At 49.3% G+C, this 19,053-nt stretch overlaps 1 protein-coding gene across 6 annotated transcripts in view; it reads left to right on the forward strand.

The window, feature by feature from the left end:
• dlgap4a (discs, large (Drosophila) homolog-associated protein 4a) overlaps window positions 1-19,053 on the forward strand; it is a 152,442-nt gene that overhangs the window by 130,018 nt on the left and 3,371 nt on the right. For all 6 annotated transcript variants that reach the window (XM_035383191.1, XM_035383190.1, XM_035383194.1 and 3 more), the window contains 4 exons: window positions 12,158-12,540; window positions 13,028-13,116; window positions 13,528-13,952; window positions 18,693-18,784. In XM_035383191.1, the coding sequence (XP_035239082.1) occupies window positions 12,158-12,540; window positions 13,028-13,116; window positions 13,528-13,952; window positions 18,693-18,784 (989 nt within the window). The remainder of the gene's footprint in view (window positions 1-12,157; window positions 12,541-13,027; window positions 13,117-13,527; window positions 13,953-18,692; window positions 18,785-19,053) is intronic.

A 19,053-nucleotide genomic window follows, 5' to 3' on the forward strand; every position in this document is an offset into this window, starting at 1 on the left:
TACAGCGAAGGCAAGGGCTTATCTCAAAAAAGAGAGAAAGTTTTTGCTTAGTTTTGGCAGGCTTTCTGTTTTACCCCTTAGTATATTATTTAGTCGTTTCTTAGTCACAGGCACAACGTTTTGTATGTTTTTTGTACGTTCACTATTGTTTTTTTTTTTGTCCAAGGCTTATACGATGCTGTGACCCTTAAATGAGCGAACACGTGTTGTTAGTCGAGCCATAAGCCCGTACACTGCAAGATATCACAGCCGATTTGGGCGTCCCAAACACATGTTCAAGATCGGACGAAAAACGGCATGTCGCGAGCCTACACTCATTGCTAACATACCGCGATGCGACAGAACTGAAGACTGAGAGACGCTAAAAAAATATATAATAATAATAATAATAATAATAATAATAGAAAACAACTTTCCATTGCTTTGTCCTGACTGGTTGCATGCGACACCTAACATACAGTGCGATGTGGTTCAGTTCTGGCTCATCGCTCGCTTTGTCTTAGTGGTGTGGCATCTTTTTGAACAAATCATTTTAGGGAAAGAATGGATTCGTTCCTTTGGTTCAGCTCTCAGTAAGATGCAAACTTGCCATTCGCTGAAGCTACAGCTACTCCTGTTTAACAGTTTTCACCATTGGGCTCTGTAGTAGCCACTAGCCAATGACGGCATTGATCCGTTTGAGCATAACAAAGGTTTGCTGTTGGAATTCACCTACAAAGGGCAGGTGATGACTTATTTCTGAGCAGTTTTTCAGAATGAGCCTGCGCGACTGAGTTGGGTACTCTTTAGCCACCTAGAGTTCAGTCGTTGCACAGATCTTTTTCTTGTTTGCGAAGTTGGAACCAATCCCTGGATAACTCTCGTTCCCCTTCACTAGGAACTGGAGTCAGTGAATGAGAGCGAGAACGAGGGCCTTAAGTCAGAACTAGTCACTGCATGACTCTCATTCTTGGGACTCTGAACAAGATCAGTGAAGGAACCGGTGAACGAATCCATGAATGAATGAGTCACCTACAACTCTCTTTGTAGTTGTGAGAGTCCATTTTGGCCACGTCAAGCCCAACCATCGATGTGCCAGATTTCTTTTAAATGTGTTTTTCTGTGCATAGCCAGTAGACTAAAGGTGCTGACAAAAACTGCTGTCTGTTGCTCTTCATCCATGGCGACCCTCTCCTCTTCTAGTTGGCAGGCGACGCGTGCAAAAGTCTGTGCCTTGTGTGTGCACAGTTGACAGGGGCAAGACTGCAATCATGGTCAGTAAATGTGAGGTCCTCCCGTGATGTTAAGACTTAAAACAATGTGTAGTATAAACTGACGGTTTCGTTAGCAGAAAGGGGAAATATACCCACTGCATATTTAATAGGCCTCTTTGTTTTTGTTTATTGTTCTGCATTTGTTGTCAGTTTCGATGCCAGTCCCGTCCTCGAGGGAGAGAGGTGTTTGTGGGAAAGCTCCACTGGGGCAAGATGTCCGATTCGGATGCGAGGGTACCAGCAGCGCTTCTAATGGAGTTTGAGAAGCTTCCTTTGGACTCAGGGAGCAGAACACGTTTAAATGCCATTTGCGGTACCTTTTCACACATGCGATACCGACACACTGTTTGTAGCAATGTCGATTCAACTTGTTTGCATTCTGAAATTTCTCCTCTGTATGCGGTTTTCCACTGGTGGTGTCGGGTGTGACAGTCCGGCCAAGTATTCAAATTTGATGATGCAGACACGGGAAAGAGCAAGCATCTAAAATCCAAAACCTGTCTTTAAAATTAGTGTTTAGGCTATGTTTTGCTCAATATTACAGTGTCAGGCGACATTGTTTGTTGTCTTCTTTCTTCAAAATATTCTACTTCTGGATTATCTTCTAAAAAAAAAAAAAAAGCACTCAGTGTGCTCCTGGTAATAGCTTTCTTACCAATGGAACTCTGGTATTTGGAGTGTGACAACAAACCTTTGTGACCACCAGTCACCACAATTGTCGCCAAATCTACCAAAATTAAAAAATGACTGATAGCCACTTTAACTGCTTTAGACAACTGTAACTGCTAATTCCATTGCAACAGAAGGCACATCAGAAGAATATATCATTCTGATGGTATTGTGTTGTTAAAAAATTGCAGAACATCATGGCTCCTGTCAATTTATGGTGTCAGAAACATTGATTGGCAAGAACCTTGATGATTGGTGGCAGCCCATTGTTAATTTGTACAAGTGTTGGGTCTCGGTTTGTTTAGCCTGTTCTGCTAATTGACTGCAGTCAGTTTAACTTTGCTAACTGGAGCCTATTAAGTGCAATCAATGACTCACTGATTTAAAGCAATCATTTTGTTTGATGGTGGAGATAAAAAAAAATGATTGGCTCAAACAAGTCAATGACTAACAGCTGGTTCTTGCTTCACCAATTTTAAGGTTAAAAAAACCTCGCTGTCCCATGGCTGGCATTGAGTCCTTTGTTGAAGTGACAGTAGGCGTGCGATTTGACTGATGCAATGTGATTTGATCTGGCAGGCCTCTGGTTTGAGGTTCCAGATGCCTGGGAAACACATTGTATTGTGGGTGTTGAAGTCTGTTAAAGAGATTCTCTGTGGCTGCCCAAGTTTCAGCTGTACTCAAGGGATTCAGAAAGACATTGTTGTATTGGCCTTATCCCTTTAAGTGAGTGTGTGTGCATATTGGAGAAATAAAAAAATATAAGCAGGATATAAAAAAACATTTATGAATCTGTTTTACTTCAATTCTTTTTTTAGTCATACACATATGTGGTTTGTGGTGCTGGGGTTGGGTTTTCAGAGCAAACATGTGGGTTGGATCGCCACTGATTCTGTTCCACCTGGCACTGTATTACAGTAGAACGTGCTTGTTTCTTGTCAAAATGGGATTTTCGACACTTAGCGATTCAACAATTCCTGATCTTAAATTTATGATTGGTGAATCCAGCAGATGGGTGAAGCAGCAGAAGCTGTTTGAGGTGAGGGGGGGGGGGGGGATTTCCAGTGCAGATACTCACATTAACCTATCCCAGAGTGCTTTTCTGCCTGTTGACTGCCATGAGAGCTGAAAGCTTGATGGTGGATCCGGGCGCTATCTTTAGCCTCCGGAGTGCTTTATAGTTTTTATTCTCTCTTTTCGTTCTCAGCTTTGATGGCCTCCTGCTCGGAGGCTGGTTTAATGCATCTGGTTTCATTGGCTGGATCGATAATCCACCGGCTTCCTGTCAGGGTCAAGCAGCCAATGCCGGGCTTCGTTTCTGAAGCTGACTTCCTGGTACTGTTGAGAGATGTTGCTCTGTTGCGTTAGTGCAGCTGGCTCCAGTACAGGTCTCTCAGCCACATTTCAATGGTTCATTGGTACCAATACAGTCAAAATACAAGTAAATCTTTTTTCCCAGAAGAACATGTAGCACAATAGGCGTATTCTTTGTTTAATGTCTCCCCATGCGCTGGTTTGTTAAGTTATTGTATCATTTGGACTGTTTTTTTCATATTTTGTGGACCAGTCAGGGACAGTTTGCATCACTGCATGACACTAGGGAGGGCGGTGTCTCACACGTTTAGTAATGGCTCTGGACTGTCAATCACACTGTGCCCGGACCCTGCCTGGACTTCATGACCTTGTAATGGTCCCGCCTTTTTTCTAGTCTCGGTGTAAGTCACTCTGGGCCCGAGCGTCTGCTAAGTGGCAGTAATGTGACGCAAAGCTGACTTGCGGTGCGGAGAACTCGGTCAGCGTCTCACGGCTCACCGACGCGAAGACGCCGGAGGCAATTGGTCAGCGCGGGATGCGCGACCTGCTCTGTGATCGCGTTAGCGCGGCTGTCCCCCGGTGAGAAACCTGACCCGGTTCGCCCGTCCTGACGCCTCGGAGCGGAGCCTGAGCTGAGGCTAGAGCGCGTTTCTCAGAAGGCGGTGATTCACGCGCCTTCTGGGAATTACCGCGGGTGAACTTTCACGGGGCGAGAGCTCTGAGTCACAGAGAAGATGCGCTCCTGCCTTTCGCCAGGTTTCGCAGACAGGATGCAGCGGCGCCATTCATTTCACGTAGGGTGGCGCTTGCGGTCTGTGCCAAGCAGTCGCCGTGCCCGAAATTACACGGATATTTTCGCGCCGCAAATCGAGCCGCTTTGAATCGGCGGGTCTTTTCTAAAAATCTCCGCCAAGCCGGGAGGAAACGGCGCTCTCGTCGCCCGTGGGTAGCGCGCGGCGGGGTGCGTTTAAATCCAGAGCGTTGGCGGCTGGCTGGCACGCGGTGAAAAGAAGGGGAGAGGAAAAGCAGGGCCTTTCATGGGACCACATCTGTAACGCTGCATCCATTTAGCAGCCGCTGCTTCACACCACCCACATGAAGCGCGGGGCAAAGCCAGAAATCACTGCATAATCGGACGCCCTCCCAGTGACGCGGCTGCTTCTCCCTCCCCGCTGTTGGGCGCTGCATGGCTTCCTAGACGTCCTCTTTGTATCGGTCGAAAAGGCGAACGGAAACGGAACAAAAAACATATTGCCTTCTGCTGCTTGTGCTTAGAAGAGGTTTGTTTGGCCGTTGCTGTAGCAACGCTGAGCCGCTCGCCAACAGAGCACTGCTGAAGTGGGTCTTGGTGGGTCTGGTGTCAGTGTTGTACACACACACAACACGCACTGTGACATCATAAAGGTGCAATTCCGTATACTGCTCACTTTGACATCATAAAGGTGGAATTCCTTATAGTGCTCACTGTGACATCATAAAGGTTCACTTCCAAATACTATTCCCTGTGATATCATAAAAGTGCAATTCCATATACTGCTCAGTGTGACATCATAAGGGTTCACTTCCAAATACCATTTATTATGACATCATCAAAGGTTCACTTCTCTTGCACATGTAAAAATTGGGAGAGAGATGCAGGGGAAATAGGTGCGAGGGGGGGAACAATCCCACCATGGTTGTCGCCAATTTTAGGCAGGGCCCGTTTATTTCCAGTGCCGTCCTGGAAAGCCCGTGGTAGGAACCGTCTCCATATCTCTTCTGCTGGCTCTTCTCCTGACCCGGGCACTCCCATTTTATGAGTGTCGCTCAGATCGTTGCCCAGTTCGCCACCCGCCCAAACAAATACCTTCTGGCCACCTGCGTCAAGTCACGCCCTCGCGCCAGGCCAAAAAACACGCCAGCAATTTGGCACATAAATCTGAACACGCTCTCGCCCGCTAAACACAGGCCGCAGTGTTCATTTAGAGAGGGAGGTTACAAAGGAAATTACTTTTAGAATAATTTTTTTTCAGGCCAGAGTTTTGCATTTGCGTTGTAGGAAGTAGGAAGACACCCAGTTTAGGAGATTTTTGCCCCTTAATATTCTGCAGCCTGTGCTCTGAATTTCCATTCAGCATTATTAGCAGTTGTGGGCAGTTATAAGGCCTGCATAGATTGCGTGGGTGTTTACGCTGTAGACACAATGGGCTAAGGGAGGCGTCCAGGCGGGCTGACTCCGGTCAGTACGCAGCGGTGTAAATGGCTGCTTTTTGCGGTGCAGCGCTGAAGTGGTGCGGGACAGAGGGGTTTTTTTTTATCCTCAGCGGTTACAGGAAGTCGATGTCGCCTTCCTGCTGGAGGAGCGCTCGACGCGCGACCCGCTTCCGCCGCGGTCAGACGTCGGGAGACGCGCTCGTCCCGCGAACGTCTCCCGCGAAAGGGGTCCCGCTCCTCGTCTCGCTGGCGCACTCCGCTCGAATTTTACAAATTGCCTTCGGAACAATCCGTCGGTTTTATTCATTCATTTAATTTTGTTTTGCCGTATGAAGCTGCTGTTTACCTACAGTAGGCTGAAGCCTGAAGCTCCTTCCTCGTGCGTCGTACAGAGTGTAATAGGCTCTCGAGTTCGGGGTCCTTTCTGGAGCCTCCTCGTTATTTATTTTGATGAGGCCCGTTTCTGTTTACGGGTCAGGGCGCACATGCGAAGGAGCGGTGGGCTACCTTCCCTCTTTCCGGAGACAGAACCGCAGAACAACCGGGAGAGGCTCACTGAGCGCAGAACCGAGCGGTTCACCAGCGGTTGCGTTGTGTGTAGTCGTGCTTGTTTAATCCCGTTCGCATGGGTCAGACTGCCAGAACACGCAGGTCTTTTCTCCTTTCGAACAGCTCCGATTCTTCACGGAAGGGAGTGATTTGGAACTTCACAGACTCCGATAGCCTGTGAAAGTCCCTTGATTTGTTGTAACAGGTTTTTTGTGGTGGGGGTGGGGGCCGTGTTTAGGTTTTGCCAGTTAGGCTTTGCCAATTGACAGATTTGCAGGGTGGAAAAAGCTAATTACGAAGTAGCAGTTTGGTTCATTTTCACCAGCTCAGTTAGTTACACTCATTTGGCTGGAGCCACACAAAATGACTGGCCATGACCCGGGAGGGGGGTTTTTGGGGGGGGAGGGGGGTAAGCGTGGTGGGGAGGGGCACACAGCTCCACAGAGGTTTAAGAGAAACATGCTGTAAAGCCCTGTAGCACATTAAAGAGCGATTTGTGGAAATGTATGCAAAGCTAGGCTCGTAAATCATGACTAATTAGGCTCTCTGTATTGCTGAGCGCTCTCAGCACAGACCCGACTGTCTGTATTACTGTGCTGCACTGTGTGCTCAGTACAGACCCGGCTGTCTGTATTACTGTGCTGCACTGTGTGCTCAGTACAGACCCGGCTGTCTGTATTACTGTGCTGCACTGTGTGCTCAGTACAGACCCGGCTGTCTGTATTACTGTGCTGCACTGTGTGCTCAGTACAGACCCGGCTGTCTGTATTACTGTGCTGCACTGTGTGCTCAGTACAGACCCGACTGTCTGTATTACTGTGCTGCACTGTGTGCTCAGTACAGACCCGACTGTCTGTATTACTGTGCTGCACTGTGTGCTCAGTACAGACCCGACTGTCTGTATTACTGTGCTGCACTGTGTGCTCAGTACAGACCCGACTGTCTGTATTACTGTGCTGCACTGTGTGCTCAGTACAGACCCGACTGTCTGTATTACTGTGCTGCGCTGTGTGCTCAGTACAGACCCGACTGTCTGTATTACTGTGCTGCACTGTGTGCTCAGTACAGACCCGACTGTCTGTATTACTGTGCTGCACTGTGTGCTCAGTACAGACCCGACTGTCTGTATTACTGTGCTGCACTGTGTGCTCAGTACAGACCCGACTGTCTGTACTACTGTGCTGCACTGTGTGCTCAGTACAGACCCGACTGTCTGTATTACTGTGCTGCGCTGTGTGCTCAGTACAGACCCGACTGTCTGTACTACTGTGCTGCACTGTGTGCTCAGTACAGACCCGACTGTCTGTATTACTGTGCTGCACTGTGTGCTCAGTACAGACTGGCGGCTCGCTCCTGTAGATACAGTGTGAGTTGCAGGTTGGAGAGCGGCAGCCAGTGCATTGGTGGCTGTACTGATTGAAACCTTTAAAGTTTTATGAACGGGTGTGCCTTTAGTTTTGGGAAAATTATTGGAAAAAAATATAGTCATTGCAGAAAGGGGATGAAACGTAATGCAGTGATGTCATCTCATGGGTTGAACCATGCACACATACACACACTCACACACACTCACACACTGACACACACACACACATACGTAAACTCGCACACTGACACTGTGAATGAAGCGGATGACACACTGCGTGGGCAGGCGGTGAGTCACTCGCACGTGGGAGCAGTCCTAAGTGACGCACGGCATTGCTGCTCGGTAAGATCAGCTTTTCTGCAGCCATTCATGAGATTCAATCAAAGAAACGCTGTCCCGTCCTTCTGCCCCGTCCCTCCGCCGCTTCTCCTAACCCTGCTTTTAACGCCCCCCCCCCCTTCCGTGTGCCCTCGCACACTGTAGCCTGAGCAGCGGGACTCTCCCCGCTACCGCGTAGCACACAGCACTGCAACTGCGGTATCAGCGCTAAGCTAGCTAGCTTCAGCCCGGGCCCTCCTGCTGCTCTGAGCTCAGCGGGTTCCCGCTAGGTGGCTAGGAAGCTACGCTAAGCCCGTTAGCCGCAGCCCGTTAGCCGCTCTCTCACCAGCTCCTCCAGCGGTCAGCCCTCGTGAGACAGTACACCATCTTCTGCCTGTATCACACAGCAGCTTTACTCCTCTGGCGAACGCAGCACGTTACAGTCACTTTTTTCACTGTAACCTCTCGCTGGTTCTCAGCCAGGGAGACACGTTTTAGGTCCCCACCAATGGAAATAGTTAAGAATCGTTCATCTGCCTCATCAGCTCTGCGCGGGGAAGGAGTACACTGTTTTTGTCTTAGCACATGGTGTGCCTTGCTTTGAACATTCCCTGGTCAGATGGTCAGTTCCTACTAAGCCTACTGAGTTACGGCAGGGTCCTCCTAAATGTCTTCTCCCAAAAACAGATTAGACTGAATTGAGATGAAGGAATTGTACACGCGGGCCGTCACAGTAAATACTCTCAGGGCTTGGACAGGCGGGGGCGGGGTCACGGCAAGGCTCTGCCCCACCTCCCACTGCGCTTACTCGGTCATGCTCGCTGCCAGCCTTCCCATCATGCACCAGGGCTCCACCTCTCCCTCGTAAGAACCGTCCTAGAGCGGGCTGCCCTTTCTCCCGTCTTTGTTTTCACCATGTCTCAGAAGTCACTCAAGCACTGGAGGTCCTCTTCCCTCCTCCCTGTAAACAACTAAGCTGTGATACTCTAAAATACAGGCCTACCTTGACAATATTGTGACTGAGCTGATTGTACTAAATGGCTACGTGTCTCGTACAGATCTAATGACAGGATGAAGGTGCTAATAGAAGGATAGATAGAAGGAGTGTAATTATGTCTCATTATGCGACACTCATGGGTGCTGGATCAAGATTTGCCTGCAAAGCTAAAGCTTTCTTCCACCTGGTGGGTGGAGGGGGGAACGACACTCACAGATGCAAAAGAGCCCTTCCTTTTGGTGCATTTGCATGTGACCGTGACCCCTCCTCCGGACACGAGTTGGCCACGCCCCCCGTTTATTCCCAGCGGGGTGGCGTTTAACCCCTCCCACGAAGCCGGTTGCCATTGGCAGCGGCGGAGCCTGCAGCCGCACGCTGTCGTTCCGGCGGCTCCGTTCCGTCCGTTGCGTTACGTGCTAATCGTTAGCCCGTTAGCGGCGGCGCAGTCGGTTTTGAGCTCGCGGCTGTTGGAGAGGGAGGGAGAGAACGCTGCTCAGCGAGTCGGCTTCACTGACACCTGTTGAGGAATTACCTGTCTCCGTGGAAACCCCAGGTGTGCTCTCCTCTCCCATTGCCTTGGTGGACAATGGATATATTGTTTTTCTCAAACCAGTCACACAAGCTCAAATCAGATTTCAGTTCTGCAATCCGGTCAACGGCCCCACTGCCTGTATATGAAATGAAACAGAAAAGTTCTGTGATTCATGGCTGTTGTCATCTGACACTTTTATAAAGATAGCTTGCACAATTATGTCAGGCATGTGTCCAGTATTAAACGGTGGAAGGGACTTCTCATTTTTTAAAAATATTTCAGCTGACGGCCGCCTGAGCTGGAGATTGCTCTCGGTGCGCCCCACTCATCTTCAGACCCCTCTGATCAGAGCAGGTGTGTGAGAGCCAAAATCTCTGTGCCAGCCGTGGGAACGATCAATAACCGAGCAGAGAAAAAACTCCACTTCCCATCAGTCCTGGCGGATTAGCGCTTGATTGCTGTATTTCTCACTGTCAGCAGCTTCGGCGCTGTTAGCCTTAGGTGTCCTCAGGCCCTTCCTCCTGAAGCCCACTTCCTGGTGTTTTCCTTGTGTGTTTGTCAGTGAGCTTTGCAGTTCTGCTGTTCAGTGAATAAAGATGCAGACGCAGACACAGTTTACTGCACGGTTGCCTAAGAGACGCAGTTCTCTGCACGGTTACCTCGGAGACGTGGTTCTCTGCGTGGTTACCTCGGAGACGTGGTTCTCTGCGTGGTTACCTCGGCGACGTGGTTCTCTGCACCCCTGGCTGCGGGAGGGACTGCACTCATTACCCCAGGAAAGAAGGCTCCGGTCAGGGTTGAGACGGTTGGGCGACAGCACGGCTAGGTCACCCGCTGGCGGGAATGTGCCCCCCTGCTGTGGAACGGCGTCGTGTCCGGCGTCCGCCGTGCGAGCCTTCAACAGTCGGGGAATTCCCGGCGCGGAGGGGCCACGCTGGGCCCTGACCCCGCGTCCCAGGGCCAAACCCCCCCCCCCCCCCCCCCCCCCCCCCAGGGGCCCAGCTCGTCGCGGTAATCGGCCACGCAAACGGCTCGCGTCTATCCCAGGCACGAGCGGAATCCGCTGCGCTCCCGGCTGATTATGTTTCCCATTGTCCTTGGCTCGGTGCCGGCGGGGGGGTGGCGGGGGTGGGGGGGGAGGGGGGGGAGGGATGGTCTCCAGACTGCCAGGCTGGCTGTGGATTCCAGAGTAAGCATCAGTCCGTTTGCGAGCTTTCTGTGGGGGATTGAGTTATGTGCCTGTTTGTGCATGCAAGGCCTTGGTCAAATAATTGTTTTAAATATTTAAACACTTTTGACGTCAGCAAAATTCCTAAATATTGCTGACAGTTTGGCCGCATATTGCTGGCAGTTTTCATTTTCTTTTTCTTTTCTTTTTTTGTTAAGGAAAAATATTTTAAGATTCGGCGCCGTGAAGTATGTCCGTAAACGATAAAACACATAAACAAATCAAGGCTGTCAACATTGCCCAAAAATGCAGTTTATTCCTTCTAAAACAAGACCAGGTCAAAACCTAGTATATGGCTGGACCTAACACACTTAGACCTAACACATTGGCTGACCAATGGTGTCACTTCATCACTCAGTCACTCAGTCAGTCACAGACATTCGTGTTTATAGGGCTGGCCCCGCTGTTGCGGTCCAGCCAAAAACACTGATAAGTTTCTTTTAAGCTATTATGCGCTGAAACCAACGTGAGTTAAATATTAGGGTGCAGCCCTAGTCCAGACAGACGGGAGGGTCCCGTTTGGAGAGGGCGTTGTCCCAGTTCGGCAGGCTGCTTGCCGGTGTTTTCAGTGAAGGCGGGGCTCGGTGGGCCTGCTGCAGGGCGGGGTCTCAGCCTTGCCCTGCTGTAACTGTGGGGGCCGCAGCCGCAGAGCCAGTTACATTCCTCCGGATGCCCAGCCACAGAGTCCCTGCGGGGGCGTGTGCCAGCCACCGCCCTGCCAGCTGTTTATCCCACAGCCCTCTGGCTTTCCCTCCGCAGGAATGAAGATAATTATGCCCGGGGGGGGAAATCCAGCCCTCCCGCCCGTTATTTCCATTTTAAAAAAACGTAAACACGCCAGCTCACAGCGGAAGGGAGCGGAACCAGCGGGCAGCCTTCCGCAGAGACCCCCCCCCCCGCCACTCTGCCCCCCCCCGCCCCCTTTAAGGTCCCATCCCTTCCTCTGCTGAAATTATGCCCTCCCCGTCACACACCGGCACGTGGCCCCCGACTATGCTCTGTTTACAGAACACTGAGGTCCGATGATGTCACAATTGCAGTGTCTCCCGGGGTAACCAGGCTGAGTTTTAATAAGGTGTTGTCTTGGGGGGGGATTCCTGTGGGAATAGTTAGTGTTGGTCGGAAAGGAAGGCCACGCTCGGTCTGTGGAATTTATCAAGGGGTTATGGGTAAAAGCTGTTGCTCAAGGTGTTTTTAGGGGCGCCTAGCCCCCTCCTGGGGGTGACAGCGGAACAGACTGGAGTTCCGGGCGCCCCCCTCCCCGGTGTGTAATGTGAGAGGTGATTACCCCTCGAGGGGCTTTTAGCTGTTCATTTGCACACAGCAGCGTTGTAGGGGTGCTGCCGGACTTTACCCACAGCAACAGAGGCAGACCTCTGCGTGTGTTTGGAGGTGGCGCTGCAATCTGGCCTATATCCCTAATGAACCTGCAAGTTCTCATGGCATTATTATGTATTGTGTGTCTCTACTTTGATGTTAGTTTTGTATGTGCACATGAATAAATGTATTAAAATGTGTGTGTTAGGGCTTTCAATTGGACCAAAAAATTTAAAACAGAGATTCAAATATATTGGTATGTTCTTTGCAAAATGTAGGTGTTTCAGCCTCCACACGTCTGTGTGCTTGGAAACCCACTCTGGTTCTTTTCCTTATTAAATGATGTCATTTATTGAAAACCTCCAGTGCTCAGTTTTTCTCACTCTGTGGCTTTAACCCCGCCCCCCTCTCCCTCCCGCAGCCTCCACCTGTATAACCACCTCTAAGAAGGCCCCGCCCCCGGTGCCGCCCCGCACCACCTCCAAGCCCTTCATCTCGGTGACGGTGCAGAGCAGCACCGAGTCGGCGCAGGACACCTACCTGGACGGCCACGACCACAAGAGCGAGGCCAACAGCCAATCGGGGCACAGCAACTCGTCGGACAGCCTGACCAGCACGCGAGCCGGCGGCCCGGCCAAGGCCCCGCCCCCGGCCACGCCTGCGCCCCCGCCCGCGCCCCGAGAGCCCCCGCCTCCCAACAGCCCCCCCGGGGACCCGCCCCAACATGAAATCCTGAAAATCACCACCACCTGCGCCCGAGCTGACCCCCTGCCCAAGAGGAAGCTCTCCTCCATCGGTATCCAGGTGGGCGGGGCTCCGGCGCGATGTCACAGACAAACTGTGACATCATAAAGGGCGATCTTTTTAGAATTATGTCCTTGAAAGATGATCTCGTATTGCTGATGTCACAATCTATTGATGTTTCCATAGTCCCCAATTCAACTTCATGAACTAGGCTATACCGGACCAGCCACAGGCATTTTATTTCATTCTAGGAGATCATTTCATGCATCCTAATTTATTTTGTACAGAATTATGTGCGTGTTAAATAGCTTTGTAAAAAAATATTTCTGCACTGTAAATAAAACTGCCTGGCGTGATTCATGTGGGAAATAATTCCAGTTCTGTGGGGGAAAACTTCATGTTATTCATGCTGTTATGCAGTTAGAATGTGCTGGAAGACGCCAACATTTCTTCCGCCATTCCTTGGCTCTTCGTGGCATTGCAGGGCGTGTTGCTTGAGTAAATAGATATTCTACACAGAGACACTGTGTTTGTGATTTCTGGGCAGGTGGACTGCAACCAGCCCGCTCAGAAGCAGGAAACGCCCCCCTTGGCCCGGTTCCAGTCCATCGGCGTGCAGGTGGAGGACGGCTGGCAGTAAGTAGGGGACTTCACCATACTTCCTTTCATTGACATTGGGGAAGGTTTTTTTTTTTTTTTTTTAAATGATGAAATCAAACTTTTTTCCGAATGACCATGGGTGTCGCTCGTGGACAGCATGGCAGGGTGCCCGGTGGGGGGGGTTAAGGGTGTGCCTGCTCCTGAAAATGGACCCTTATTTTCTTTTGTCCTCATATTTGTTCAGTTTGTTTTATGCCCCCAGTCTCTCTCACTAATATTAGCCTCTTTGGCTCGTTGAACCTCCAAGTGGGTAGAGCCAGCAGGTCCACTTAAAAAAGTGGACCAATTAAAAGATTATAGATCTCCACAGCAGAGCACTGGAGTGCGTGAGTCGGCGATGTCATGTGACGCACTCACGGAGGCTCTCTGACTCCGCCCTGTCTCCAGGCAGAGTCGCTCGAACAGCATGGCGTCGAAGCAGGAGGCGGACACTGACACGCAGGACCTCCCCGCCGCCAAGCCTTCCCTGAAGAGCGTCGGCACGGGCAGCCATGCGGCGGACTCCCCCCCGCACCGTCTCCAGAACAACGGCGAGGGCAGGGCCCCGCGGCCGCTGACCAGCCGGACCAGCTCCGCCTCCTTCTCGGAGACGCTGGACCCCGCCCTGGACCCCTCCTCCCTGCCCCCGCCGGACCCCTGGCTGGAGAGCGGGAACGGCAGCGCTCCCTCCGGCCCCGCCCCTCCGGGGGCGTCGGCCTGCCGGCGCGACGGACACTGGTTCCTGAAGCTGCTGCAGGCGGAGACGGCCAGGATGGAGGGCTGGTGTCAGCAGATGGAGCAGGAGACCAAAGACAACCAGCTGACGGAGGAGGGTGAGGACTCCCCGTCATAACGTAACATAACATAGTATAAAGACCAGAACAGGCTATTCAGCCCAACAATGCTCGCCATTTCCCTACCACTAAAGTGTACCTAGTGCTCAGTTTACTTACGGACCAGATAGTATCTACAGCCACATCAAGCCTGGTCTTGAAAACCCCCAGAGTTTCTACCTCTACTACATGACCTGACAAACTATTCCACACAGTGACTACTGTCTGTGTGAAAATAATGCTTCCTAATATCTGTGCAGAATTTACCTTTTGCTGATTTCCATTTATGCCCCCTCACTCTACTGACTGTACTCAACCTGAAGAATCTGTTGCAGTTCACTTTGTTAATCCATTTTATGAATTTAAAGGCCTCAATCAAGTCTCCTTTTATATTAAGTCTTTCCTCACAGCTTTTATCTTTTATACCAGGAACCAATTTAGTTGCCCTTCTTTGAACCTTTTTCCAGAGTTTCTATATCTATCTATGGTCCCCAGAACTGCGGGCAATACTCTAAATGTGTTGTGACAAAGGTCTTGTACAAGATGAGTATAACCTCCTTGGATTTATGCTCAATACTTGTGGCTATATCCCAGAATCCTGTTGGCCTTTTTACTACTACAGCACAGTGTCTAGAACCTGAAAGGATTTGATCACCTATTCCTCCAAAGTCTTTTCCTTGCTACAGTCAAAACATTTGGTAGCCTCCTCAAAGATTGCCAAAAGGTTTGTCAGGCATGACCTTTCTATGCAAAAACCATGTTGTCTATCCTTTAGGATGTTGTCATTTTCAGTAAATAATTCTAACTTTTCTCTAATGAGAGATTCCACAGCTTTACAAGCATTATCTCGCTTCCAGTCATCATGTATTTCTCCAGTTTCTGAAGGCTGTCTAAAAATATCTGCAAATTGTTTAAGATGAACTCACCAAACTCTCTGAGTACCCTTGGGTATCAGGGCCTGCTGCCTTACCGTATTTGTCTTTAGTTTAAGTAATTTATCGAGTACTTCTTCATCCCCTATCTCAGTATCTGCTAATGCATTCTGAGCGCTAAATATGCCTTCCGGCCTCTTAATAACCTCCTCTCTGGTGAAACTCCCAGTAAAAAGTAACTATTTAAAGCATCAGCACAAGCCTGAGAAAGACACTGAGCCTGAATCGATTTGCTGGAAGTCTGGCTGTGTAAAATGGTTGAAATGTGCCAAAATGTTTAGCGTTTGAGAATCTGTTCTTGACAGAAGCATCGCATAAATGATTCATAAACAGGCAAAGAGTAAGATGCTGGACGCCAATGACGAGCATCAAATCGATGTTGGATCAGTTCTGACAGTGAGATCTGGGAACAGCCTGGTCTTCCCTGGGATCTTAACTGCAGTAGCTTTCATACTCACATGATAGGATTTATTATGTTTAAACGGAGGCCGTTCATTCCTAGCCACCCCACACACTTGGTCACGTGCATTACATTACGTAACCAAATTTTAACATTATTTAGCTTAGCCTATGCCCTTATTCACGGTAGATTTCTGAACGTCTCTCTCTCTCTCTGTCCCACAGTTCTGGGTGCATCTGAACGCCCCTCTCTCTCTCTCTCTCTCTCTCTGTCCCACAGTTCTGGGTGCATCTGAACGCCCCTCTCTCTCTCTCTCTCTCTCTCTGTCCCACAGTTCTGGGTGCATCTGAACGCCTCTCTCTCTCTGTGTCCCACAGTTTTGGGTGTATCTGAACGCCTCTCTCTCTCTCTCTCTGTCTCACAGTTCTGGGTGTATCTGAACGCCCCTCTCTCTCTCTCTGTCCCACAGTTTTGGGTGTATCTGAACGCCTCTCTCTCTCTCTCTCTCTCTCTCTCTGTCCCACAGTTCTGGGTGTATCTGAACGCCTCTCTCTCTCTCTGTCCCACAGTTCTGGGTGTATCTGAATGCCCCTCTCTCTCTCTCTCTCTCTCTCTGTCCCACAGTTCTGGGTGTATCTGAACGCCCCTCTCTCTCTCTCTCTCTCTCTCTGTCCCACAGTTCTGGGTGTATCTGAACGCCCCTCTCTCTCTCTCTCTCTCTCTCTCTGTCCCACAGTTCTGGGTGTATCTGAACGCCCCTCTCTCTCTCTCTCTCTCTCTCTGTCCCACAGTTTTGGGTGTATCTGAACGCCCCTCTCTCTCTCTGTCCCACAGTTCTGGGTGTATCTGAATGCCTCTCTCTCTCTCTGTCCCACAGTTCTGGGTGTATCTGAATGCCTCTCTCTCTCTCTGTCCCACAGTTTTGGGTGTATCTGAACGCCCCTCTCTCTCTCTGTCCCACAGTTCTGGGTGTATCTGAATGCCTCTCTCTCTCTCTGTCCCACAGTTTTGGGTGTATCTGAACGCCTCTCTCTCTCTCTCTCTCTCTCTGTCCCACAGTTCTGGGTGTATCTGAATGCCTCTCTCTCTCTCTGTCCCACAGTTTTGGGTGTATCTGAACGCCTCTCTCTCTCTCTCTCTCAATTTCAATTTCAATTTAAGTTGCTTTATTGGCATGAAATACAGACATATTTATTGCCAAAGCATACATATATAATATGTAAAATAAGAGTAATATTAAAATAATAATGATAAATGTAACAATATATACAGATAACAGCATATACAATAACAGCAACAGAAGTAAATCAATAAGTATGTACAATGTTTATATGGGGTGGGTGGTCACTCACTGTCCCTCAGGTTATGGCAGGCTGAAATGAACTGTGCTGCAATTGGGGCTGTTGATCCTTCCCCCAAAAGAATTGCACATTTTTCTTCTTTTGATTTGTAATTAAAATTATTTATAATTTGGGATAATTTTTGGAAATATTTTTTTCTAATTTGTAAATATTTTGTGCAAGTAAGGAGAAAGTGCATCTCTGTTTCCACCTCTCCTGTCTTACAGTGACCACATATTCGCTCTTCTTTTGGTACCCATGAGTTTTTGTATCTGCCTATTTCAATTGCAAGCGTGTGGTCACTGAGCCTGTACTTGGTCAGGATCCGTCTCTGCTTTGTATCTCTGACAGAGAAGAGATACTCTGCCTGTGTGTATTTTCTATTTAGGGCCCGATAACAATTCAGTTTATTTTGGGATTGTGTTTCTTTGTTCCAGTGGTCCAGATAGGAGTTTTTGATGTGTTTTATAATTTGGTTGACTCTAATGGGCTGTTGTGAAGCAGTGCTGATCTGAAGCTGGTTTGCATTAGTATGTGTTAATGTTAGTCTAGAGAGGTTCAGAACCAGCTGACTGAGGGGATACTTTCCTGGGCTGAGCTCTTGGGTTTGGAGTGCCAAGAATTGTAAGGAGTCTGTTGGACTCATTTTTAGATGTTCAATAAAGTTTAATGCCCTTTTTTGAATTTGAATGAGAGTCGGAAATCTGCCTAATTCAGCCCTGCATGCATTGTTAGGGGCATTTCTATGTACTTTTAGTATGTTTTTACAGAATTCTGCATGCAGGGTTTCAGCTGGATGTTTCTCCCACTTGGTGTAGTCTTGCTGACTGAGTGGACCCCATATTTCGCTTCCATACAGCATGATAGGCTGGATGACACAGTCAAAGATTTTTAACCAGATTCTAATGGGAATATTTATTGTATGGAATCTCCTTTTAATCGCATAAAAAGCCCTGCGGGCTTTTTCTTTTAATGCATTCACTGCTAGGCCAAAGCTCCCTGACGCACTGATTTTTAGTCCTAGGTAATCATAGCTTAGTGTGTGTTCTAGGACGGTGTTTCCTAGAGTAAAGAGGTATCTGTTTTCCTGAGATCTGGGCTTTTTTTGGAAGATCATAATCTTTGTCTTTTTCAAATTTACTGTCAGTGCCCAGTTCTGACAGTATTGCTCTAGCAGATCCAGGTTCTGCTGTAATCCTTGTTTAGTGGGTGACAGCAGGACCAGGTCATCTGCATAGAGCAAGAATTTAACGTCTGTGTTGTTTAGGGTGAGGCCAGGAGCTGAAGATTGTTCCAGTAACACCGCTAATTCATTGATATATATATTGAACAATGTTGGACTCAAACTGCAGCCCTGCCTCACCCCACCCCCCTGCGTGAACAAATCAGTTCTTTTTTTGCCGAGTTTTTTTCCGCACTTGTTTTTTACATATATTGATTTAATTATGTCATACACTTTACCCCCTACACCACTTTGTAGGATTTTATAATATAGGCCCTCATGCCAGATTGAATCAAATGCTTTTTTGAAGTCAATGAAGAATGCAAAGATTTTTCCTTTATTTTCTTGGTATACATGTTTGTTGATTAGGGTGTGTAGGGTGTAAATATGGTCAGTTGTGCGGTGTCTCTCTCTCTCTCTGTCCCACAGTTCTGGGTGTATCTGAATGCCTCTCTCTCTCTCTGTCCCACAGTTTTGGGTGTATCTGAACGCCTCTCTCTCTCTCTCTCTCTCTCTCTCTGTCCCACAGTTTTGGGTGCATCTGAACGCCCCTCTCTCTCTCTCTCTCTCTCTCTCTCTCTCTCTCTGTCCCACAGTTCTGTGTGTATCTGAACGCCCCTCTCTCTCTCTCTCTCTCTCTCTCTCTCTCTCTCTCTGTCCCACAGTTCTGGGTGTATCTGAACGTCTCTCTCTCTCTCTCTCTCTCTCTCTCTGTCCCCCAGTTTTGGGTGTATCTGAACGCCACTCTCTCTCTCTCTCTCTCTCTCTCTCTCTCTGTCCCACAGTTCTGGGTGTATCTGAAGGCCTCTCTCTCTCTCTCTCTCTCTCTCTCTCTCTGTCCCACAGTTCTGGGGAAGGTCCGCAGCGCTGTAGGAAGCGCCCAGCTGCTCATGTCCCAGAAGTTCCAGCAGTTCCGCGGCCTCTGTGACCAAAACTTGGTGAGTTGCCGTCCGGTTCCCTCCCCGTCCCGTCCCGTCCCGTCCCTCCCTCCCCGTCCCGTCCCCTCCCTGTCTCATCCCGCCCAGCCTTCGCCCACATCCTCAACGTCAAGCATCACCAGCTGTCCCAGACAAATTCACTCGCAGTCGTGTTCCCCCAAGCAGCAGTCGTGTTCCCCCAAGCAGCAATCGTGTTCCCCCAAGCAGCAGTCGTGTTCCCCCAAGCAGCAACGAGTTGAGCATATTAGTCCTGCCCATCAGGCTGACGG

Source organism: Anguilla anguilla, chromosome 11 (genome assembly GCF_013347855.1).
Source record: "Anguilla anguilla isolate fAngAng1 chromosome 11, fAngAng1.pri, whole genome shotgun sequence".
In the NCBI taxonomy this organism is placed as follows: domain Eukaryota; kingdom Metazoa; phylum Chordata; class Actinopteri; order Anguilliformes; family Anguillidae; genus Anguilla; species Anguilla anguilla.